This window comes from Dermacentor andersoni, chromosome 3 (assembly GCF_023375885.2).
Source record: "Dermacentor andersoni chromosome 3, qqDerAnde1_hic_scaffold, whole genome shotgun sequence".
Classification (NCBI taxonomy): domain Eukaryota; kingdom Metazoa; phylum Arthropoda; class Arachnida; order Ixodida; family Ixodidae; genus Dermacentor; species Dermacentor andersoni.
Window position 1 is genome coordinate 114,736,903 of NC_092816.1, and position 23,125 is coordinate 114,760,027.

A 23,125-nucleotide genomic window follows, 5' to 3' on the forward strand; every position below is an offset into this window, starting at 1 on the left:
AGAATTCTTCTGCTGCTTTTAATGTATTGAAATCGCTGATGACATTACCCTGCTTATCTTTCATTGCATACGTCTTGGCTTGTCCTTTGCCATGTTCTCGTGTCCCTGATTTCATGCTGCGTCCATTACCTAATATACGTAATTACTATACTTACTTATTATCCCTAAATTTCTCTTTCTTCATCAGTGTGACAACTCCGCGTATTCTATCTGATCTCTTGAGTTGGTCACTTGCGTTATTTGTCGTGTGTCTATTAGATCCATCGTTACTCGAGAGAGCTTACCTACTTGTTTCCTTGGTGCCTAATCTCCCACTTCAATTGCTGCTTCTGAAGCCAACCTCGTTAAAGTTTCATTTATTACGTCTATGTCATCCTAATCTCTCTGTTCAAAGGCTGCATATTTGTTTGCAAGCACCACCCTATATTGATCTGCTTTTACCCTAACTGCGTCTGGGTTGGTCTGTTTCTTCTTTACTAAATTTACTCTTTCGCTCTTCAAATCGATGTATATCCTACACCTCACTAAATCATGATCACTGCACTTTACCCTATTTTAATCTTCTACATCCTCCACTATGGTGGGATCAGCAGAAAGCATGAAATATATTTCATTTCTTGTTTCTCCATTAGGGCTTTTCCAGGCTCACTTTCTGTTACTGCGCTTCCTGGAGAAGCTACTATTATTCGGCCTTTCGGCTAATTCTACCGACACCTTTCCTCTAGTGCTCTTAGAATGAATGCCATAGTTGCAAATTGCTTGTTCAGCAGCCAACTTTTTCCTCACTTTGGCAGTGCAGTCGCCCAAGACTACGACACACTGAGTTTCCACTTTTCTCATGGCTAATTCAGCTTCTACATAAACTGTTCTGTTTCTTCATCACACTGACTGGAGGTTGGGGCGTAGGTTTGTACTACCTTTATTCTATACATCCAATTTAGCTTTATTACGACTACTGCTGCTCTCTCTATAATACTCTAGAACTGGCCAATGTTTCCCGCTATGTCCTTATGGATTAGGAATCGTACACCTTATTGCTTCTTACCTGGGAGTCCTCTATAGCAGAGGATGTGACCGTTAGTCAGCACTGTATAAGCCTGACCAGACCCACCCTCACTAAGGCCAATAATATTCCGCACAATGCCGGGTACTTCCTCAAAGAGTCCTGTGAAGCTAGGTTATCACGAGAGGGTTCGTGTTTGAATGTTGCCATGTTCAGTATAGAGTGGTGGCCCGTCCGGGTACAGAGATTCTTAACACCCTCTGCTTAGTTGCAGGTCTTACCACTGCCTTGGTTAGGTGCTCCGTAACTGCTGGGGACTGAAGGCCATCCGTTGATTGATGGTTGAATGAGGTAGGTAGTGGCCGAATACTGGACCAGCGAAGCCGATTTCTATTCTGGACAGGGAGAGTTTTTTGTTAAAACTTAGTGGGCATTGCTAATTTGGTTGCACCTGGGCTAGTATAGCCCCACTGCCGCTCGGCATGTTTTGCCAGTGTCAGATGGCACTCCAAGTCTGCAGATTTAAATTTATGCAATCAACTAAAGGAATAAGGTTTTACAGCGAAGCTATATATAGCTAGAGATTCTTGCATTTTTTCTCCACGAATAAAAATTATCACCATCAATGGCTCATACCCCCTTGAGCATTCGTGCTCCCGTAAACAAGAAAATATGCAATGCTTCATAGCCCTGTATGGCAGAGGCTACACGCACTCAGCAAACTGAAGCGAACAGTGCTTAAATTCTTTCTAATCACGCATACAACATACAGAACAGCATATCAAAAACTGTCATCATCAATGGCTCGTAACCCGTGAGCCATTGCTCATACCCCCGTAAGAAAGCAAAAATACAATTACTCATAGTACCGTAAGGTTCATGGATGCTCACTTTGCATGAATTAGCAGCGATTATACCACCCCTGTTGTCGTTGTCGGTGATATCAATGTGGATATGTCGGTACCGAAGAATGAATGGTTTACGCGTTCCATGTCGCAGAATTAGCCTTTGCGACGCCACATCGATCCGGCCCAACCGACCACCCAGCGGCGTATGTGCATCGATTTGACATTATGAACAATGTGATTGCACTTGCAAGTGAAATAATGGCCACCGATCAAGAAAATCAATGAGTGTGCACACCATACGTCAAAATGACCACGCAGCTAGACAATAAATTAGTTCGTACCTTTGTTCAAATTTATCTGTCACCTCCGTGTCTTGTGCGGGAAATCTTCGCTGATCAACCACCCTCACAGAGGGGAATGGCTCATGATTTTTTTGTTGTTATTTTTTACATTGCTTTCTGTCTGTATGTTTCTTTTTTCTTGTTTTTCTAAATTCAAATTTGCAATACTTGAAAGCATTAAGTAAATACCCCAGTGTGGGTATGAGCCATTTTATGAGGCCATCATCAACTTCTTCTAGACCATTCATTAGGCGGTTGCGAATCTTTGCCTGCGGGGAGAACAGTTCGTGCCGCTCGACCAGTGTCATGCCGGCGAAAGAGGTGGCGTCTGAACCAGCGAGTCCCAGGTCGGGGAGCACTACTCTCCTGGAAGGCTTCGCAAGCGCGGACACGCGAGCCTTGATCCAGGAGAACGTCTACATCATCCTTGGTCACGGGCGGTTCCAGCAGATAGTCCTGTTCAGCGCCTTCGTCGCCATCTCTGTGGCGCTGCTGCACTCGTTAGACTACTACCTCATCGGCCGTCCCGTGGACCACTGGTGCCAGCAGCCCGACGACCTGCGTTACCTCGGTGTCCAGGGCTGGAAGAACGTCGCAATTCCCGTGCTGGCCGACGGCAGCTTCAGCAAGTGCACCGTATACGAGCCCCCTCTACCGGTGAGCTAACGTCCGTCGTGACCCTCGTGCATTTCGTCCTACCTGACACAGCTTTACCACGGCTGCTACATTGCCATGCCTTCTTGCTTAACACTCTCTGAGGTAATGCAACGAGTGTGATGTATCCCGTAAAACACGAACGATTTTCGAAATCAGCCTAAAATAAGCTCTACGCAAAGCTTCACATTCTGGTTAGCTTACTACTTTCTCGCGGCACGTCAGGCTGACGACAGACGGTGCGATGGCTTTTCGCGATAACGAAATGCGTATCCATGCTATCGACTGCTTCTGCAATAGTTTCTTCTTTCCTGCGCGCCGAGCTTGTTCGCCATGTGTTCGGTTAAAAGTACATGGAAGAATGCTAAGAGGCAACAACTCGAGGAAAGATTAAATTTGAAGGTAATTTGAAATTCCATGCTGCAATCATATAGAGGCACACATGTGCTTACACGTTGTTATACTGAATGATGGCAACAAAACAACAAATGTGACTGTTTGACACAAGTCCTCGAAATGTCACGTCATATTGAAACACATACAAAACCTGAAAATAAACACCATGCCCACCAAAATGATCACAATAAAATATATTCAAATAGTAAAATGTTTAATTGCCTCTAACAATAAAAACTTTTTCAGCGTAGGACTTTGGCTATCCAGCTGCCGGAAGGAGGCTCCACAACCCTATAGAGTTTAACAAACAACTTTAATCTACTTAGACAGAGCGAGTCTGAGGGTACTCAAGTTAGTCTATCTACATAATTTGAATTCTACAGCATGTGTCTAATTCTACACATTCGACAGGTATGTCATACAAGGATGAATTTATATACATCACAAAGAAGAAAAAGCGGAACCTTTTACGAAGTTCACACTAATCTTCCTGTGCTATCACACAATTTTATTCATTTTTGAAACAATATAATCGGTTTTTTCCAAATCATACTTTAAATAAATACGTTTATTACGGTGGTCAACCTTCCCCCCCCTCCCCGCCGATCACGTGCCCTGAACTGCTTGTCTACTGTCCACTGTCTCAGAGTGAATAAACGCATTTGATTCACGAAAATACAGGCAACAAAAACAACATGATGATGTTCACCATGAGGCAACGCTGCTCACACAGTAAATGAGTTCTGACCGGCAGTAATCGCTGGACTCTGCTGCCCTCTCTTTTGTTACTGGCAAGAGCATCCACTGACCCTCTTGTTTCTTGCGCAGCCCTTCCTGTTTACCTGAGACTATAGTGAACGAAATTCAATATAAATAAGAAAAAAATTGAAACAATGCCACAGTACAAAATTCATTGCATTCATTGTAGATATGGTAACATAGCACAATTTTAGTTACAAGCTGAGTTACCGAAGTGTCCGGAATAATTAGAATTAATTAGAGATCACAGATTACCGCACATCAAAGCGCAGAATCATAGACTTTCGAAACGCGCCACTTGAGCACGACCTTGGAGAAATTCCTGAAAACGAGGAAGTAAAAAGCCAAAGTAGTGACGTCGCTAGTGACGTCACACACAGGAAAGTGACACGATATTTATCAGGCTTATTAATGGGAAGCAGTTATCTAGCATACACTGAACGTCTGCATAGCAGAGCGAATGTGACGTCATTTCCTCCTCCCTCGTTTCTGCTCTCCCGGCGCTCACCTGCTCGCCCGCTCTCTCACTTGCTCACAGCAGCTTCGCGCGCGCGCTGGTTAATGCTGTGACGTCCGCAGCGGAGAGGGCACGTTATGTACACTTCGCGCGCTGCTCGCTAGGGGGCTACGCCCCACCAGGTGGCGCGTGCTCCCCTCTCTCCTCGCCCTCCATCTCTCCTCTCCCGCATATTGTGCCAGGGAAAAGACGCTCGCTTGCTTAACCTAACGAATACCAACGCCGAGGTGCGAGTTCCACTAAGAGACAGCTAAGTCTAAGTTGCCTCCCAGTTCTTGTTTTTTTGATGTGAAGTCTTCTTCGCCTCAATCTAGGATCTTCTTATTATATAGGTAGGTTCCTGCCTTCCCTAATTCTTTCAATAGAAAATTCGAGTGTCTGATCATTTGGGTTGAATCTCTGAAACCGAGCACAGGATCCTGATACTCTACCCGTTAGGTTAACGATCGCTTTAGACAGAAAGCTGAGCTTGTTGGTAAGGATTCATTATGCAAAAAGGTGAGGTGTCCAGAGAGCACACAAGAAAAGAGAAGTGGACAACACAAACGCCGACTCTCAACTGAAGGGAGCACTGAGGCGAAAAGAAGAAAGAAGACATAAAACTGAACTGCGCGAGCTCTGGAATGGTTTCGAGGGGGACGGCCGTGATTACAGAAAGCAGTAATGGCAAAAAAGAGTAGTGGATATCCTGTGCATTCATTCAGTATCACACAGGCTTAAAAAAGTTGCAAGTAGATATGATGTTAACGTTGCTATCACTGCTCCCAATAAGCTAGGCAAGATGAGCTGCCGTGCAGAGAAAAAAGGAGCAGGTAAAATGCAAAAAAGAACAGATATTTGTCCTGTGAACAAGAACAACAGTTTTACTGACTGTCGCATGGGTGTGGTTTATAAAGTTTTAGCTGTGGCCAGTTCTACGCAACGCAAACGGGGCGGTGTATCGATCAGAGGCTAATGGAACATAAAAGGTCATTAACCGGTGGATCGCCTTGTAATCTTTCCCTACATTGCCAAGATTGTAACTGCACATCAGCGTAAGATGAATGCGCGATATTGTAAAGGAACAAGAATGAAGACACGCGTCTTAAGGTAGAGGCACGGCATATCTATAATGGTGGAAGTGCGTGCGTGAGTCAGCCTTCGATTGCTATACCTAAGGAAGAGATTAAGTGCCTTAACAGCTATCTCTCGCGTAGACCGGCACATGTACCCGACCGGCACGTGGTGATACCATTCCAGAGCTTGCGCAGATAAGCCTTGTGTCTTCTTTCTTCTTTTCGCGTCAGTGCTCCCTTCAGTTGATAGTCGGCGTTCGTGTTCTCCTCTTCTCTTGTGTCCTGTCTGCACGCCTCACCTCTTTGCATAACATATCGCTTTTAAAAAAGAAATTATGGGGTTTAGCGTGCCAAAACCACTTTCTAATTATGAGGCATGCCGTAGTGGAGGACTCCGGAAATTTCGACCACCTGGGGTTCTTTAACGTGCACCTAAATGGAACTGTAAAAACACGAACAGCACAGGGCCAAGGCAAGAATTCTTCCCCTTTGACTCTCACCTATGTCGTCGGCTGATCCCGCTCGCTGTATACTTCCATCGTCAAAGACGTAACGGAGCAAGAAGAAAAGTAGACAGACGGGATGTTAATTGCCGCATACAAGGGCATCACTTAAATTTGTTTGGACGCGGGGGCGTCATGTTTAGAGATATTATGATTCTTACGGAATTCGCGCTAAATGAAGAGGCTAGGCGGATGCACGGAGGGAGGCTTGCGTTACTCTGTGATCAATATTTATGTCGAAACAATTTTATTCCGATTGCGAGGACTTCGAACGTGAAATAGCAACTGCTTACAAACTCATCGCATTGCGGTTCATATTGTGGTTTGTGATGTCGATGGACGCTTTGTTTTCACTCCTTTTCCAGGAAGACAAGCAGCAAGAGCGTAGCATAGTGCCGTGCAAAGCGTGGGACTATGACACCGAGAAAGACGGCGAAAGTGTCGTCAGCATGTGGAACATGGTGTGCAGCCGCAGCTGGCTCTACTCCGCTTCGAAATACACGCTCGCAGTGGCCCCCATGCTATTCGTTCCGATCGCCGGAATCGCAGCAGACCGCATTGGTCGCAGACCGGTCTTATCGGCGTGTGCCGTCTCCATGTTGCTCGGCAGCCTGGTGACCACGCAGTCGTCCACCGTGGGCGTGTTCATCCTCTCGCGCTTTGTCACACGTGCCATGGGAAGCGCGACCATGCTGATAGCCTTGACTGTGCTCTACGAAGTGACCGGGAACCAGCACCGGGCTCCGTACATCTTGGCAGCCGGCGGCATCGCCATGCTTGTGACGCCTCCGCTGGTGCACGGGCTTTCGACGCTTAAGCCGACGTGGTTGCTCTCACAAGCGCTCTTCGTCACTGTCACGGCAATAATGGCCTCTTGGTGCTGCTACCTGGACGAATCCCCTGTTTGGCAGATTGCCACGTGGAGGCTGCGCGCAGCTGAATCCACCATACTCCGCGCAGCCCGGTTTAACGGCATAGACGCTCACAAGGCCGCAGCAACATTCAAAGCTTTCAAGCAGCAGCTCATGAAGCGAGAGGCCAGCATCACGTCGGTGACTGCCAACACCACGAGCATAGTCCGTTCGGCTTCCCTTCGCCGGCGCGCATTGTCTGCAGTCGTGACGTGGTTTAGCTTGAACTTTGCATTTCGTGCCTCAGGCTTGGGAGCCACGATAGAAGAACTGTGGTTGTTGGCATCACTTCTACTGAGAGGGCTCATTCTCATCACAGCCTTCTATGGCATCAGGCAACGAGGCCACCGTGTGACACTATCTGGCGTAATCGCTGTCCTCGGCGCCTCAAGCGCACTGCAGATGCTACTCTGTCACCCGCGCTTGGCCGTCGCACTTCCTCTGCCGCGTATAATGATGTCCAGCGCAACGGCGATTGCCATATGCCTGAATTACGCGTACACCGCGGAGGTGTTCCCCACTAAGATTCGATCCGTGGGACTATGCCTATCGCACTCCGTCGGCCGGCTTGGTGTCATTATGGCTGCATACATCCAAGGATCCTTGCACGAACAACAGCTGTTGGTTGTTGCGGCCATCACAACTGGGCTGGCATTTGCCAGCGCATTATCGGTCCAGTGTCTTCCCGAAGTATTTGTCGAGGAGAAGCCTGCCGAAGACCGCGCGGTTCTGAGTGAAAGCCAGCGCAAGGAAGCACTTATAGCATCTTTGAGTCCCACCATGGAGTCGGAGAAGATACTCAAATCACCCAAGCCGCGCAAGCAACGCAAGAGAAAAGGAAGCTCGAAACGCGGTAACCTGACCGAAACTTCAGCGGCACCATCCACACCCCTCGCCTGTACCCTAAATGAATGTGCTGGCTCTCCTGAGCGAACCTCACCGACGTCGATGTTCAAAACGCCATCGCAAGAACTGTAGTACATCTGATACATGTGGGCTGATTAAGGAACACGTAACTTCTTTTGTTATTTTCGCGTACTCTCCGGCTTACTTATCTTTAGCTAAACTGAATTAGCTGTCTTTCGGTTTTGCTTCATTCTGATACAATCTGCTGTATTTCTTTTGCCTAATCAAACTTTTCACCTTTGATTTCTTCTTCTCAGTGCGTGGGAATCATGTACTAGAATTTGCATAAGTCATATCTGCTAGCGCAGCTCATCCTTAAATCCACATTACAGCGTATGGCGCATACAATAGACACTAGCATACTTTTCATTACTGTGTCGTTTTGAATGCGTTAACTTGATTCTCTGCTGCAATATGACTGTCATTTACTCTACGCGATCCAAATTTAACGTGCTCAGGCTATTTTAATTCATCAGTGATGTTAACAGCAAAACTGCAAGATCAGAGCGGGGCCTCTGTGGAACTTTCTATATTGTTAAAAAAAAATGCAGTAACAGGAGCAGTTACCAAATTTTACTTCCCATTACTACTTCAGTGCCATCTGAACAATAGCTTAGATAATTCAGAATTAGTAAGTTATACATTTGCTAAGCATTTACAAGGTTTTACAGTCTAGTAAGTAAAAGCTTCTTCTTCGGCCAAAACGCTTTGTTTTCTGGCTGTCTTAATGCGATTGTTTGATAAAATATAGTCCTTATCAATATGGTGTGTGAATAGTCATGCACTGTCTTGTGGCCCACTTGTGTGCAGACTGTACCTTCTAGAAATAAGGCTTCATGAATTTGTTGATGTGTTCAAAGGCATAAGTTCCCACCACTGTAACCTTAGCTACTCTAGACTATGTGTATACGGGGTGATCATTTTTCAGTTATCCGGAGTTTTCTACAATCGCCTTTAGCGGACAGGTAATTTTAGTCTTTCCGCTGTATTACTCAGAGGCGCATATTACTCACACGAGAAATCCAATTACATACTCGATTAAATAAGGTCACTAACTTCTTAACGAACAACTAACATATTACAAGTTACGAATTGTGGTCGGCGAGTTTGCAAGGCCTATCTACTTGGAATAAATTTAGACTATGACACCAGTTTGGAGATATGTGTTATCAAACTCTCCGAAAGAATGGACTGTTTTTCCACTTATTTTGTCACGAAGACATTTTCTTGATTCATTGAAGGAAGAAAATAACTGGTACACTCACATGGTTGGTCCGGAACTTTGTCCAACGATGTCTCGAAATTTGCGTAATGCTTGAGATTCATTTCAAATTGATACGTCTTGTAAACCCACCGGCTACAATTCGTAAATTTCAACATTTGCCTATAGTAATTAAGCTGATTGGCGCGTTTTTTTACTTAGCTGAGTGTGTGTTTCGATTTCTGGTTCTAGAAATCTCCGCCTCCGCGTACACGCAGAGGGCACAGCGGCGACGGAACGATGCACAATGAACATTTATTTGCATGGTTGCGGAGCCGCAATGTCCTTTGCCTGGACTGCTCGGGACTCGTAAGTCTTTGCAAAGTGCTGTTAGTGTCCCGTTCTTCATCATTTGCGGCCCATCTTTAAGAATTGGTGCCAGTGGTGCGATGCGTCATTACTGGTTGTCTGCATGAGGTGCAATGGGGCATCGGAATGGTCTGCGATGGTTTGTTCTCTGCGAGGTTTAGAAAGTGCGAGAATTTTTATTGAGCTTTACCAGGCTTTGCTCAGTGTAGGTAGGAAGGCTGGAAAAAGCTATCGTCGTCGCCTACTGTGTGTGAGCGCCAAGGCAGTAGTGGGTACAGTTGAAGAAACAGCACTTAACTGAGCCACGAATTGGAATAAGTTGCGTAAACCGTACTTGTTGGAACTTGCGAAGGAGTTGCGTCTGCGTATCTGCGCTTCACTCCAAAGAAAACAGCTGGTCAACAGCATCCACGCGTCGAAGGCCGATGATGTTGAGGTTTCAGAATGCCTAGAGATCATTCGAGAGAGGGAAAGAAGACAGGCAGAAGAGCGAGTACGTGAGAGGCAAGAGCCCGAGCAGGCAAAGAAAAAGCGAACAAAGCGCAAAGAAAACGAATTCCCACTTCACGCGGCTTCATGACCAACTAGGACGCCTTTGAGCAGCGGTTAGGGCAACAAGGCATCTGGTGCTCGAGAAAGGTTTGAACAACATCCAAATCAATGCGCTTCGAGTTGGAAAGGTTGCGAAAGGCAGAGATGTTGGAGTTGTGTTTGTAGTTTTATCTAGATCTAGCGAAAGATATGATGGTTGCTGCTATTCGCACAATCATTTTGAATATAAAAAATCCCTGGACAAAGATCAAAAATTTCTTGAATCTGTTTTTAAATCGAACACACGAAGGAAGGAAGTTCCTAGGAAATAGAAATATTCGACAAAATCCTGGAAGAACTCCTAAAGGAGTTCAGCAGCGCAGAACCAGAGCGCAAACACCATGCACGCCTATGACGCTTATCACCTCGCTTAAGCACCATAAGGCGAGCAAAACACGGTTTCAAGCGGCGCACATGAGTCGAAGGCGCGTCCAGGCGGCGCGGCAGAAATTGTTCACCACACAGGCTAGTCCTTAACGGCAGCTGCAGCCTAACGGTAGAGCCTCCACCGCGTTAGCGGGAGGCAAAAAATACAAAACCCCATGCCGTCGGAAACTCATTGCTTATTTTAATGGGCAGAGATGTTCATTGGCCTGGTGGTCGCCTCTCGTGGGAGTTTACAGCTTGAATATGGGGCCCAACAAAGACTTAAGGGTTGTCTTTAGGCGCCTGATTTTCGAACCAGAGAGGGCATTGTTGAAGAGCATCCGCCACGGCTGGCATAAGCAAGTGCTGCTGCTGGGTGCCTTCCGGTAAAATAGGTAGAAGCGCGCTTTCGGCCTCGTGCTCGGCCGTTATAGGACCTAAAGGCTTGAGAAGGGTTGTTTGGTCTGACCCGAAGGCGTCTCCACCGCAATAGGTGCATTTTGGACGCCACATAGGAAAGGGCGGCCATGGGAGCGACCCAAACATAACTTTCTCTGTGGTCGTGAGGGTATCGACGAGAATTTAGGGCGCAGGCTTCTTTCCCAAGCGTATCACCCCTGAAGAATGCCGAAGGCCAGGCCGGGGACACATAGGATCAATTGAGGACCAGCGAGTGCCCGGCGGTGGTTGCAACTGATCCCGCAGCTAACGCAGGCGCCAGTCCTCGTGTACGCAGGTCTAGAAAGAACGTGGATCATGCAGTACGTCAAGCATCAAGGAATTGGCGGGAGCAACACTGGTCAGCTATGCTGAGCTAGGCTGGTTATGCGTCAACGCTTCTGTCGCTTCATTTCATCATCAGCTGCAGCAGCCTATATAAAGGTCCACTGCAGGGCGAAGGCCTCGCCCTCTAATATTTAATTACCCATGTCTCCGGACAGGCCGCCATTGGAATATGAACCTAGCAACGTTTAACGCTAGAACGTTATCTAGTGAGGCGAGTCTAGCAGTGCTGTTGGAGGAATTAGAGGGCAGTAAATGGTATAGAATAGGGCTCAGTGAAGTTAGGAGGCCAAAACAAGCATATACAGTGCTAAAAAGCGGGCACGTCTTGTGCTACCGGGGCTTAGCAGAGAGACGAGAACTAGGAGTCGGATTCCTGATTAATAAGAACATAGCTGGTAACATACAGGAATTCTATAGCATTAACGAGAGGGTGGCATGTCTTGTTGTGAAACTTAATAAGAGGTACAAAATGAAGGTTGTACAGGTCTACGCCCCTACATCTAGTCATGATGACCAGGAAGTCGAAAGCTTCTACGAAGACGTGGAATCGGCGATGGGTAAAGTAAAACAAAATGCAGTATACTGATGGGCGATTTCAATGCCAGGGTAGGCAAGAAGCAGGCCGGAGACAAGTCAGGGGGGAATATGGCATAGGCTCTAGGAATAGCAGAGGAGAGTTATTAGTAGAGTTTGCAGAACAGAATAATATGCGGATAATGAATACCTTTTTCCGCAAGCGGGTTAGCCGAAAGTGGACGTGGAGGAGCCCGAATGGTGAGACTAGAAATGAAATCGACTTTATACTCTGCGCGAACCCTGGCATCATACAAGATGCAGACGTGCTCGGCAAGGTGCGCTGCAGGGACCATAGGATGATAAGAACTCGAATTAGCCTTGACTTGAGGAGGGAACGGAAGAAACTGGTACATAAGAAACCAATCAATGAGTTAGCGGTAAGAGGGAAACTAGAGGAATTCCGGATCAAGCTACAGAACAGGTATTCGGCTTTAACCCAGGAAGAGGACCATAGTGTTGAAGCAATGAACGACAGTCTTATGGGCATCATTAAGGAGTGCCCAATAGAAGTCGGTGGTAACGCCGTTAAACAGGAAACCAGTAAGCTATCGCAGGAGACGAAAGATCTGATCAAGAAACGCCAATGTATGAAAGCCTCTAACCCTACAGCTAGAATAGAAGTGGCAGAACATTCTAAGTTAATCAACAAGCGTAACACAGCGGACATAAGGAACTATAATATGGATAGAATTGAACAGGCTCTCAGGAACGAGGAAGCCTAAAAGCAGTAGAGAAGAAACTAGGAGTAGGCAAGAATCAGACGTGTGCGTTAAGAGACAAAGCCGGCAATATCGTTACTAATATGAGATAGTTCAAGTGGCTGAAGAGTTTTATAGAGATTTATACAGTACCAGTAACACCCACGACGATAAGGTGAGAGAGAATAGTGTAGAGGAACTTGAAATCCCACAAGTAACAACGGAAGAGGTAAAGAACGCCTTGGGAGCTATGCAAAGGGGGAAGGCAGCTGGGGAGGATCAGGTAACAGCAGATTTGTTGAAGGATGGTGGGAACACTGTCCTAGAAAGGTTGGCCGCCCTATATACACAATGCCTCATGACCTCGAACGTACCGGAATCTTGGAAGAACGTTAACATAATCCTAATCCTTAAGAAAGGGGACGCCAAAGACTTGAAAAATTATAGACCGATCAGTTTACTGTCCGTTGCCTACAAAGTATTTACTAAGGTAATCGCAAATAGAATCAGGAATGCCTTAGACTTCTGTCAACCAAAGGACCAGGCAGGATTCCGTAAAGGCTACTCAACAATAGAGCATATTCACAGTATCAATCAGGTGATAGAGAAATGTGCGGAATATAACCGACCCTTATATATAGCCTTCATTGATTACGAAAAAGCATTTGATTCAGTCGAAACCTCAGCAGTCATGGAGGCACTACGGAATCAGGGTGTAGATGAGCCATATGTAAAGATACTGGAAGCTATCTATAGCGGTTCTACAGCCACCGTAATCCTCCACAAAGAAAGCAACAAAATCCCAATAAAGAAAGGCGTCAGACAGGGAGATACGATATCTCCAATGCTATTCACAGCGTGTTTACAGGAGGTATTCAGAGACCTGGAGTGGGAAGAATTGGGGATAAAAGTTGATGGAGAATACCTTAGCAACTTGCGATTCACTGATGATATTGCCTTGCTTAGTAACTCAGGAGACCAATTGCAATGCATGCTCACTGACCTGGAGAGGCAAAGCAGAAGGGTGGGTCTGAAAATTAATCTACAGAAAACTAAAGTAATGTTTAACAGTCTCGGAAGAGAACAGCAGTTTACGATAGGTAGCGAGGCACTGGAAGTGCTAAGGGAATACATCTACTTAGGGCAGGTAGTGACCACGGATCCGGATCATGAGACTGAAATAACCAGAAGAATAAGAATGGGCCGGGGTGCGTTTGGCAGGCATTCTCAAATCATGAACAGCAGGTTGCCACTATCCCTCAAGAGGAAAGTGTATAACAGCTGTGTCTTACCAGTACTCACCTACGGCGAGGAAACCTGGAGGCTTACGAAAAGGGTTATGCTGAAATTGAGGACGACGCAACGAGCCATGGAAAGAAGAATGATAGGTGTAACGTTAAGGGATAAGAAAAGAGCAGATTGGGTGAGGGAACAAACGCGGGTAAATGACATCTTAGTTGAAATCAAGAAAAAGAAATGGGCATGCGCCGGACATGTAATAAGGAGGGAAGATAACCGATGGTCATTAAGGGTTACGGACTGGATTCCAAGGGAAGGAAAGCGTAGTAGGGGGCGGCAGAAAGTTAGGTGGGCGGATGACATAAAGACGTTTGCAGGGACAACATGGCCACAATTAGTACATGACCGGGGTAGTTGGAGAAGTATGGGAGAGGCCTTTGCCCTGCAGTGGGCGTAACTCGGCTGATGATGATGATGATGATGTCTTGCGCTAGCTAATTCCAGCTTGCGACCGCAAATTTTCTAATTTCATCGCGCCACCAAATTTTCTGACGTAATTGACTGCACTTCCCTTCCTTGGTATCCATTCTGTAACTTTAATGGCACACCGGTTAACCACCGTACGCAACACATGGCTTGCCCAACTGCATTTCTCCTTCATGTTAAGTAGGATGTCGGCTTTCTCCGTTTGCTCTCTGATCCACACCGCTCTCTCACTGTTTCATAAAGGGCCCCTGACCAGGCTCCATAGAAAATTTTGGTTGTACGCAGGAAGTTGTTACATGTCTTCTAGGGAGCGTTCTGCCGCAAATAGTGTTTAAATCGGCTCATTAATAGCGGAGATACAAATATTTCATTGCCGCGAACCCATGATTTCAGCAGGCGGGCTCCCATGCCTGACGAGACACTCTCTCCACTCGGTCCGTGTTACGTCCGCAAGTGAAATTCCTTCCCTGCGTTCACCCATACCGGATCTCAAGAATTGCGTGACGCATACGTCACAGGCCCCGCCTTCTCTGTTTATTCCTCCTCCCTTCTTTCGGCGCTACAAACTTCCGCTGACGGTGTCGCGCGCAAGCTGCTGTCTCGCTCGCGTAGCGCACGATTTTGCGCGCTGTGCGCAAGGACGCATCACTAGTGGTACAATTCAGTGCTATATGAATACTGACGTAGAACAATCGGATCGCAGAACATGGTCACGTGCTGGAACACGGTAAAAAATCGCATAGTTTCGGTACCTGCGCACGTGACTGCACGACCGTGCGAACAAGTGGACGAAGTGCAAGTACATTTCTCTTCCTTCTCTCTGAAGTGCAAACAAAAAACAACACGCAGACATCCCAGTTGGGTTTCATTATTTCTCTAAACCTTAATTCATCAATTCAAGCAACAGATAAACCACACAAATAACAGATGGTGCCTTGAAAAATTCTCGAAGTGACGTGTGACCTCGATTGACGCCACACTGCGGACCGGAGTACGTAGGCGCAGGAACGCGAGTACGGCACCGTCGTGGTTGGAGAGCAGCGGCCGCTAGAAAGCAAAACTGCGTTCAGATTTAAATTTGAGACCTTTCCGCGGCGCGTAGCGATGTAATTCTTTGCAAACACGATCGTTGGCGCGCATTGTATGCTGTGCGCTTGTCAGCTAAACATGGCCAGACCTGGTGAGGGGCCCTTCAACGTTACACCTAAGATTTTTCGTTCCATCGCTGTTCGCGCGGTCCCCTAGGCGTTCTCGAGCTTCCCTGTTGTCCTCCAAGTTTCTGGGCTATATATTAGCGCTGGTAGAATGCAATGATTGCACACTTTTGTTTTCGACAACCGTAATAAACTCCCAGTCAGGATTTGTTAATGGCTGCCTATGCACTTCAACGCCTTTTTATTCTTGTGCAATTTACTTCTCATTACCAGGGTCCCCTGTGAGATTTTGGCCTAGAAAAACTTACTCCTGTACCGATTCTAGAGCTGACTGGCATTCCAGAACTGTTGTTCCAACGCCAGGCTATAGAACATAATCTTTGCCTTCTGCATATAATCTTGATCTCCACTCTTACACTTTCTGTGTTAAGGTCCCCAATCATTTGTTGTAATTCGTCTCCAGTGTTTCTGAACAGGACAGTATGATCTACCAACCGAAGGTTGCTGAGATATTCACCGTTGATACTCACTCCTAAGACTTCCCACAGTAATAGCTTGAACAGTTCTTGTAAGCACTGAATAGCATTCGTGAGATTTCGTCCCCTTGGCTAACGAATTTATTTGTAGGTAACTTCCTACTCTTTTGTGGAGAACCAAGGTAGCTATGGAATCTTTGCAGATATTTCCCGTGGTATTCACGTATGACTGCTATACTCCTTGATCACACCATACCTCTATGACTGCTGATATCTCTACCTACTCAAATGCCATTTCACAATGTATGAAATCCATATAAAGAACTGGATTGTACTCTGCCGATTTCTAGGTTACCTGATTGATGACATGGATGCGATTCATTGTAGAATATTCCGTCCTGAAGTCAGCCTGTTCTATTGGTTCACTGAAGTCAAGTGCGGTGCTGATTTTATTGAAAAGCATATTTTTGATGATTGATACAGTACTGAAGGCAAGGTCATTGCCCCGTAATTCTTCATTTTTTATTCTCTTCCTTCTTATGGCTTGGTATCATGTTGGCATTCTTCCAACTGTCTGATATACTTAATGTCATAAGGTGTTGTGGATAAAAGGCCGCAAGCATTTTAAGCATGATAGCTTCTTCATATTGAATAAATCGACTGTTATCCCAACTTCTCCTGCCGCATTTCTCCGGGCCATGGCTTTCAATGCACTTCCAACGTCATCGCTACCTAAAAAAGGACCGTCGGTATCGTGTTCACCGCTATTATATGAAAGCAGCGTGGCTGCTCTGGACATTGTACAGGTATGTATAGAATTCTTCCGCTGCTTTTGTTATACGAAAATCGCTTATCCCATTACACTGCTTATGTTTGAGTGCATATATTCTTGCCTTGTCCTGGGGCAAGTTTTCTTCTCAGTGATTTCATGTTGCCGCCCTTCTTTTCTGCTTCCACAACTTCGCGACGTTATAGTTTCGAATATTCTTTACTCTCTTCTTGTTGTACGTCTTTAATTTATTAAATATTCATTTATTACTTATTGAATATATAAACCAGCATTCGCTTCAAGACCTTGATAACGGTTAGGGTGGAGATACGACAATAGGCCATATTTAATTTAGAGCGGCCTATCTCAGAGCGTCTTAATATGGGCACGAAACTACCATTTTAACTATAAAACGACTTAACGGCCTGCAATGCCTTCCAGATCCTGCGTGAAGTGACAAACAAGGACAAACTTCAGCGTCCATATCCTGAAAGTTACTCTCCGTTGCACTCAGACCAATCGGCGGCACAGCACACGAACGCTAGTGTTTGCGAGCACACAGCGTGGTACAGCAGCGGAATGCAGAAGTCTCATTGTGCTGGTGCGTCCACCTCTTCGTTTTTGCAGCAAAACACACTGCGCTTATCTCGCGTCTTTGAAGACCTACCCTTGCACGCGCGGGCAGCGTATGTGTAGCAATAACGTGGCCACACGGTGGCGGCTCCGACGCTATGCCCGCGCTTCGACTGTCCATGGAATTGCTATCGCAATAAAGTGGACAACAATGGCCCCGATGATTGTGATAAGCTCTATAGCTGTCTCCAAATCGAAACTGAAACAGCTCAACGCCGATCGTGACTTCTGCTTATACAAACATTTCTTTGAGACACATCTGTACCACGGCAACTGTCCGTGAAGGGGCCAGAACGCTCAAGTTCAAGACACATTGAGATAAGGCGATAAAAGCATACTCTTGTGTATCAGCCGGACGCCAGGGTGGCACAGACAACATTGTTTAATGAAGCAGTGCCCTTTTATAGGGTGATAAACATGTGATCCGCCGACTGCTGCTTGCGTGACTGATAAGCGATACCCATGAGGGTGCATTGTCGGTGTGACACGTGATATCAGTACACAACACTCCTTTCTCCTAAGACTCGTTACACAATTCCAAAATGTCTGGTTAGTCATCAACGCCATAACGTGCGACAGGCCGTCTAGCGCTTGTTGATCTTCGCGGCTCGATCGGGTCTTGTGTAACTTGGCTCGGAATTGCCCGTGTGGTTGCTTCCGTGCTTGCCGGCAGCTGTTGTGGCCGTCTGGCTGTAGGAGGAAGCTTGCCGTGATAGCATGTACTTGTGACTGCATCGGCTTCGAACCTCGTCCAGGCACTCCTCAACTGGTTTCGGTGCCTGTCATGGCGCTCGCCGTTGCCCAGCTGGACCAAGTCCGATACCAGGCCTGGGACTGCCACAACCCTGACCGCCTTTCACCTTGGACCTGGACAAAAGCTTTTGACATAAACAGCGTCATCGACAGGGAACCTCTTTATCTCCTGCCGTTGCAGTTCAGGCGCGTGTTGCCGGTCCTGATGAAGCCTGTCCAAGGCTGTCCTCAGCCTTCGTCCGATCATTAATTCTGCTGGAGATGTTCCCGTGACCAAATGTGGCGTCGTGCGCTGTTTAAACAGTAACCGCGAAATCTCGCACTGCGTCGAAACTTTCTGTAGATTCTTTAACTTCTCTTACCATCCTCTCCGCCCTACCACTACTGGCAGGATTATAAGGTGCAGTGAAAATAGCACTCACACCATTACACTTTAAAAACGCTTGCAACTCCGAGCTAGTGAATGCTGTGCTGTTATCTGAAACGATAACGTCTGACACACCATGTGTCGCAAACATATTCCTTAAGCTGGTTATGACAGCTGTAGCCTTCATGGATGACATGACTTCGACCTCATCCCAGTTGCTGTACGCGTCTACAATGATTAGGAATACTTCTCTGGCCCAGCGAAATCAAAGTGTAGGCGACTCCAACGTTGATCTGGCTTGATCCAAAAATGCACTGGAACATTGGCATCGCTTTGCCGGTTACTCTGACATGGCTGACAGTGCCGTACAAACTCTTTAATTTCGTGGGCCATTTTCGGCCACCACATCAGCCCCATAGCTGACGCTTTCATGGCACTCATCCCAGGGTGATTTGCACGCAGGCGTTAAGACACACTTTCTCTTGCTGCGTTAGGAATCACAATGCAATTCCCCCATAGTATGCGATCACCATGCAACGAAAACTCTGACTTCCTCACCTCGTGAGGCGTGAGCTTGATGTCTAGTTGTGTTGACGGCCAGCCACTAAGGATCCATTTCTTTACCGTGGATAAGACTGTCCTTGATCAGCACAGTGATGGCCGCCGCATGCAGCGGTGCGTACTCGGCCGCTTCCAACAGGAGCACGTCCCCAGGTGGCTGTGGCTGGTCTTCGTCTCCCGGAGCTGGCCGACGACCGAGTGCATCGGCGTAGGAGTTGTCTTGGCCTCGCCTGTACTGAAGGCTGTAGTTATACGCAGACAAACATATAATCCACCGGAGAATTCTGGACGACACAGCTTCAGGCAGTCTTGTCCGTGTTAAACAGACCCAGTAGCTGCTTGTGGTCTGTTATAACGTTAAATTTGCCCAGCAAGGAACTTGTGGAACCGTTTTACACCAAAAACAACAGCCAAGCCCTCTTTATCAATCTGAACATAGTTAGGTTCACTGGCTCCAAACGTCCGGGGAGCATAAGCTATGGGCTATTCCTTCCCGTCAGTCGCACGATAGGCTAGCACTGCCCCTCACTCCCACAGGAAATGCTTCGCGGCACAGAATTAAAGGATGCTTGGTGTCATAGGGCACGAGTACAGAGTCGCAGCTAAGCAATTTTTTTAGTCTCTCAAACGCATGTTGGTGCTCACCTGTCCACTTCCATTCGTGGTTATGGTAGAGTAGTCCATACAGTGGTTCTGCCGCTTCAGTCTTGCCCTTCAGGAAACTGCTGCAAAAATTTAGTAAACCCTAGCAGGCTTGCAGCTCCTTTTTTGCTTGTGCGTACGGGCGCTTTATGGATGGCGTCCGTCTTGCTTGGGCTCGGATGTATTGCCGTGTCGTCAGTCCTGTGACCCGATAATTAAATGATTGGCTGGTTGAATTCGCACTTGACCTTATTTACACTTAACTGCGCATTCTGCAGACGCAATAACACCGTCTCTATTCTCTCCGCGTGCTCTTCTGGGTTACAGCCAGAAATCACGATATCATCAAGATAGGCTTTCACGCCGGGAATGCCTGCTAGCAGTGTGTCAATGCCTCATTGAAACACCCAAGGCGGCACCGAAATTCCAGAAGGCAGCCGTTTGACTTTCTACAGTCCCTTTATCGTGTTAACTATGAGTACTTCAGCCGACTAGTCGTCTAGCGTAACCTGTTGATAAGCTTCAGTTAGAACCACCTTTGTAAAAAATTTGCTTCAACCTAGAGCTGTGAGCATTTCGGCAGTAGTGGGCAAAGGGTACCCGCTGCTAATTATAGCTTTGTTTACGGCGCTACGGTAGTCCCAGCACAGGCGTAAAGTTCTGTCTTTTCTTCTTACCACTACCAGTGGAGTGGTACAGTTGGAGTACGCGACGGGTTTCCATACAACTTGCTGCACCAAGCGATCGACTTCCTCGGCCACGTCGTCCTTGAGGGCCAGTGGAACTGGTCGCGGCTTTTAAGAAGCACTGGTTGGGCGTCGTCTTTCAGTTCGGTGTGAACTGGTATTCCGTTGAAGCCAGGATGTTCCCTGCAAAACACCTGGGAAAAATCGTGAGGGCATGTCTTCCGCGTTTACTTGCTAGATTCCCCGCAAGCAAATACCTAACGTCCTAAACCAGTTTCGCCCAGTCAGGCTGTTGCCTGGATTCTTTACTACCAGCAAAGGCAGCTTAGCCTAATGGACCTTGAATTTTACCAAGACAGTTGCTCGACGCAGCAGCGGTAACACCTCCTTTGACCAGGTTACGAGAGTTGTTCCAGAATCTTGTATTTCACCCTGGTTTCTCTCGATTACTCGAAATCGAGTCTTCACTCACAATTGAGCACGAGGCTCCGGAACCAACCTCCATCGGGACTTCTCGCTCTTGTATCTGCACTTGAACCATACACTTCTGTTCTTGCTCATTCAATTCGGAGAGAGAGAGTAATGTAGTCATTTCATACACGCCCTTGCTCTTTCCATCTTTCCTCTTTTGCTCAAGCGTTGTCTTCCAGGCCGCTCTACTTTCGTCTTCTGAACGAGAAGCCCTCACTATATGTCCAACCCTTTTACATTTGAAGCATGCCGTTTCTCTAAAGCTGCATAAATGTGGAGCGTGCTTACCGTTGCAACGGTAGCAACTGGAACCTTCTGTCGTTGCATCTTGCTACGTGCGGGTTTCTTGTATCATGCCCTAGCAGTCCTTCGTCTCGTCTTAGCCATGCACGTGGATGTCTCGCAGTTGCTTCGCTGTTGCTTCTGCGGTGGCGGCCATGTCGTACGCAACCTTAAACGTAAGGTCGTGTTCTGCGAGAAGTCGGTGTTGAACTGCTTCGTTCCGGAGGCCGCATACGGAACGATCTCACCTCATGATGTCCAACGGGAGCTGCTCGTCGCCAAAACCGCAGACTTCGGCTACATTCCGAAGCGCCGTCACGTAGTCCGCAACCGATTCCTCGGCAGCCTGGTTTCTCTTATAGAACAAAAACCCTGCGTTCAGCTCTGAAGGCCTTGGATACAGCTGCTTATGAACCGCAGTCTTAATTTCGTCCCTGCTGTCGACCTTGCTGTCTTCACCAGAGTTGCAATGAGCCCATACGCTTCGTCGCTGCAACAACTCAGCCCAGGACGGCCCTTTTCTGTTCTTTCGCCATCTTGTTCGCTTCGCAGAACATTTCCAGGCTCTCAACGTATTCGTCCCATGACGCGTTTGTGCCGATCCTGCCAACGACTATCGCTGTCGCTTCCTCGTCGCGAACTGTTGTGTATCAGCCGGACGCCAGGGTGGAGCAGAAGACAATATATATTGATGCAGTGTCCTTTTATAGGGTGATGAATATGTGATCCGCCAACTGCTGCTTGCGTCGCTGAACATTGATACGCAAGAGAATTCAGTGTCAATGTAACACGCGATATCAGTACTGAACATATACATTCCAGTGCACGCTTGTTTAATCGACTTGTGTAGGTGGTCGAAGAGTTCTGGCTTTCAGACCAATAGATGGAACGTTGCGTCCGCTGCAACAAGAAAAAAAGTCAAGGGTACTTAGGTTTCCCTGCTTGAGTGCATGCGAAAGCATTGAGACGTTTTCCGGATAACGAATCGTTTTACGAAGCGAATATGGTCTTGTTTTACGTGGCCTTTTTTCCAAAAGCCCATATAATCATATGGGATCCTGTATAAGAACTCACATGTTTCCATATAAACCCACCTGAGGAACATGATTATAAAATAAGGCATATGTGTCATTTTCAATGTGGCAATAATTTACTGCACTTTTGGAACCACTGCTTCATTATTAAGCGCGACAGCGTTAAGAGCCCCGTGTCGCATATTCTCCGTCGTCGGCGCCCGGCGCCGGGGTCCCTGTAAGTGAAAATTGCCTTTATGTCGAGGTGTACGCCAATGCCACGCCTTGCTGCATGACACGCTGTATATGCGGGTTATATTAGCACGCCATTCTGTCACTACAGTTGCTCCTACCTTCTCTTGCATTCGTGAAAAAGTTTTTCCTCGCAATTTTTAGAATGACAGCGCAGGAACTGAGGTCATGAAACAAAACACCGAGAGCACATAAATGTTATGTGAAGTCTTCTCAGACTGAAATATTAAAAGTCCGAAAGAGTAGTAGAAACGTGAAAATGACGCAATTTTATAGCGCAGCTAAACGCTACGTCCGGTATCCGCTAACAAAAGACGCCGTGTTCCTTGAAAAAGAAACTCGCCTTCATGCATAGCGTTCGGGGCCAGCGTTTCCAGGTAAGTTTTAGGGCTACATAAGCTGCACTCCGCGCGAAGCGCGAGAAGCATTGAGAAGTCTTTGAATGCTATCGCATTCCATTGTTAAAGGCGAAGTTTAAGCATCCTCCATTTTTTTTTCTTTCTAACATAGGATAAAAGGTTCAAGAGATGTCACACTGTTAATGATCTTCTAGCTTCTCTTTTTTGAAAAACTCGACAGTTTCGGCCGGAAGGCTAAGCATTGACGGCTAGGTGTAACGTTCCTGTTGAACTTCATGGACGATGTTCTAACTTTACTCGAGGGTACCATGTCCGCGTCATGTTATTCGTTAGGGCACTGCTGGTGGGCAGGAGATACAGCGCTCTTGCAGCCCTAGGCGCCTCACAATGGTGGCGTGTGAGGAGCGCCATCAGAGGTGTTGCAGACATCGCACCTCATGGCCCCCTAAATGAGAGCGATGGGAACCGGTTGGCGTTAATAAGTGCCCAATGAAAAATTGCA

General features: G+C 46.9%; 1 protein-coding gene across 1 annotated transcript; it reads left to right on the plus strand.

Moving 5' to 3' along the window:
- The first annotated feature begins 2,498 nt into the window (after positions 1-2,498).
- On the plus strand, positions 2,499-18,240 carry LOC126538386 (solute carrier family 22 member 7-like). Its single transcript, XM_050185233.1, has 3 exons — positions 2,499-2,849; positions 6,442-7,840; positions 17,993-18,240. Exons 1-3 carry the CDS (start codon positions 2,499-2,501, stop codon positions 18,238-18,240), a joined length of 1,998 nt encoding a protein of 665 aa, XP_050041190.1.
- The last annotated feature ends 4,885 nt before the right edge of the window (positions 18,241-23,125 follow it).

Bases quoted from the DNA above. Each gene is read 5' to 3' on its own strand.
- LOC126538386 (XM_050185233.1), top strand. From the start codon at position 2,499: ATGCCGGCGAAAGAGGTGGCGTCTGAACCAGCGAGTCCCAGGTCGGGG. The intron at 2,850-6,441 runs GTGAGCTAACGT...CTCCTTTTCCAG, and splicing joins TATACGAGCCCCCTCTACCG to GAAGACAAGCAGCAAGAGCG. The intron at 7,841-17,992 runs GTAACCTGACCG...AACCTCGTCCAG, and splicing joins AAAAGGAAGCTCGAAACGCG to GCACTCCTCAACTGGTTTCG.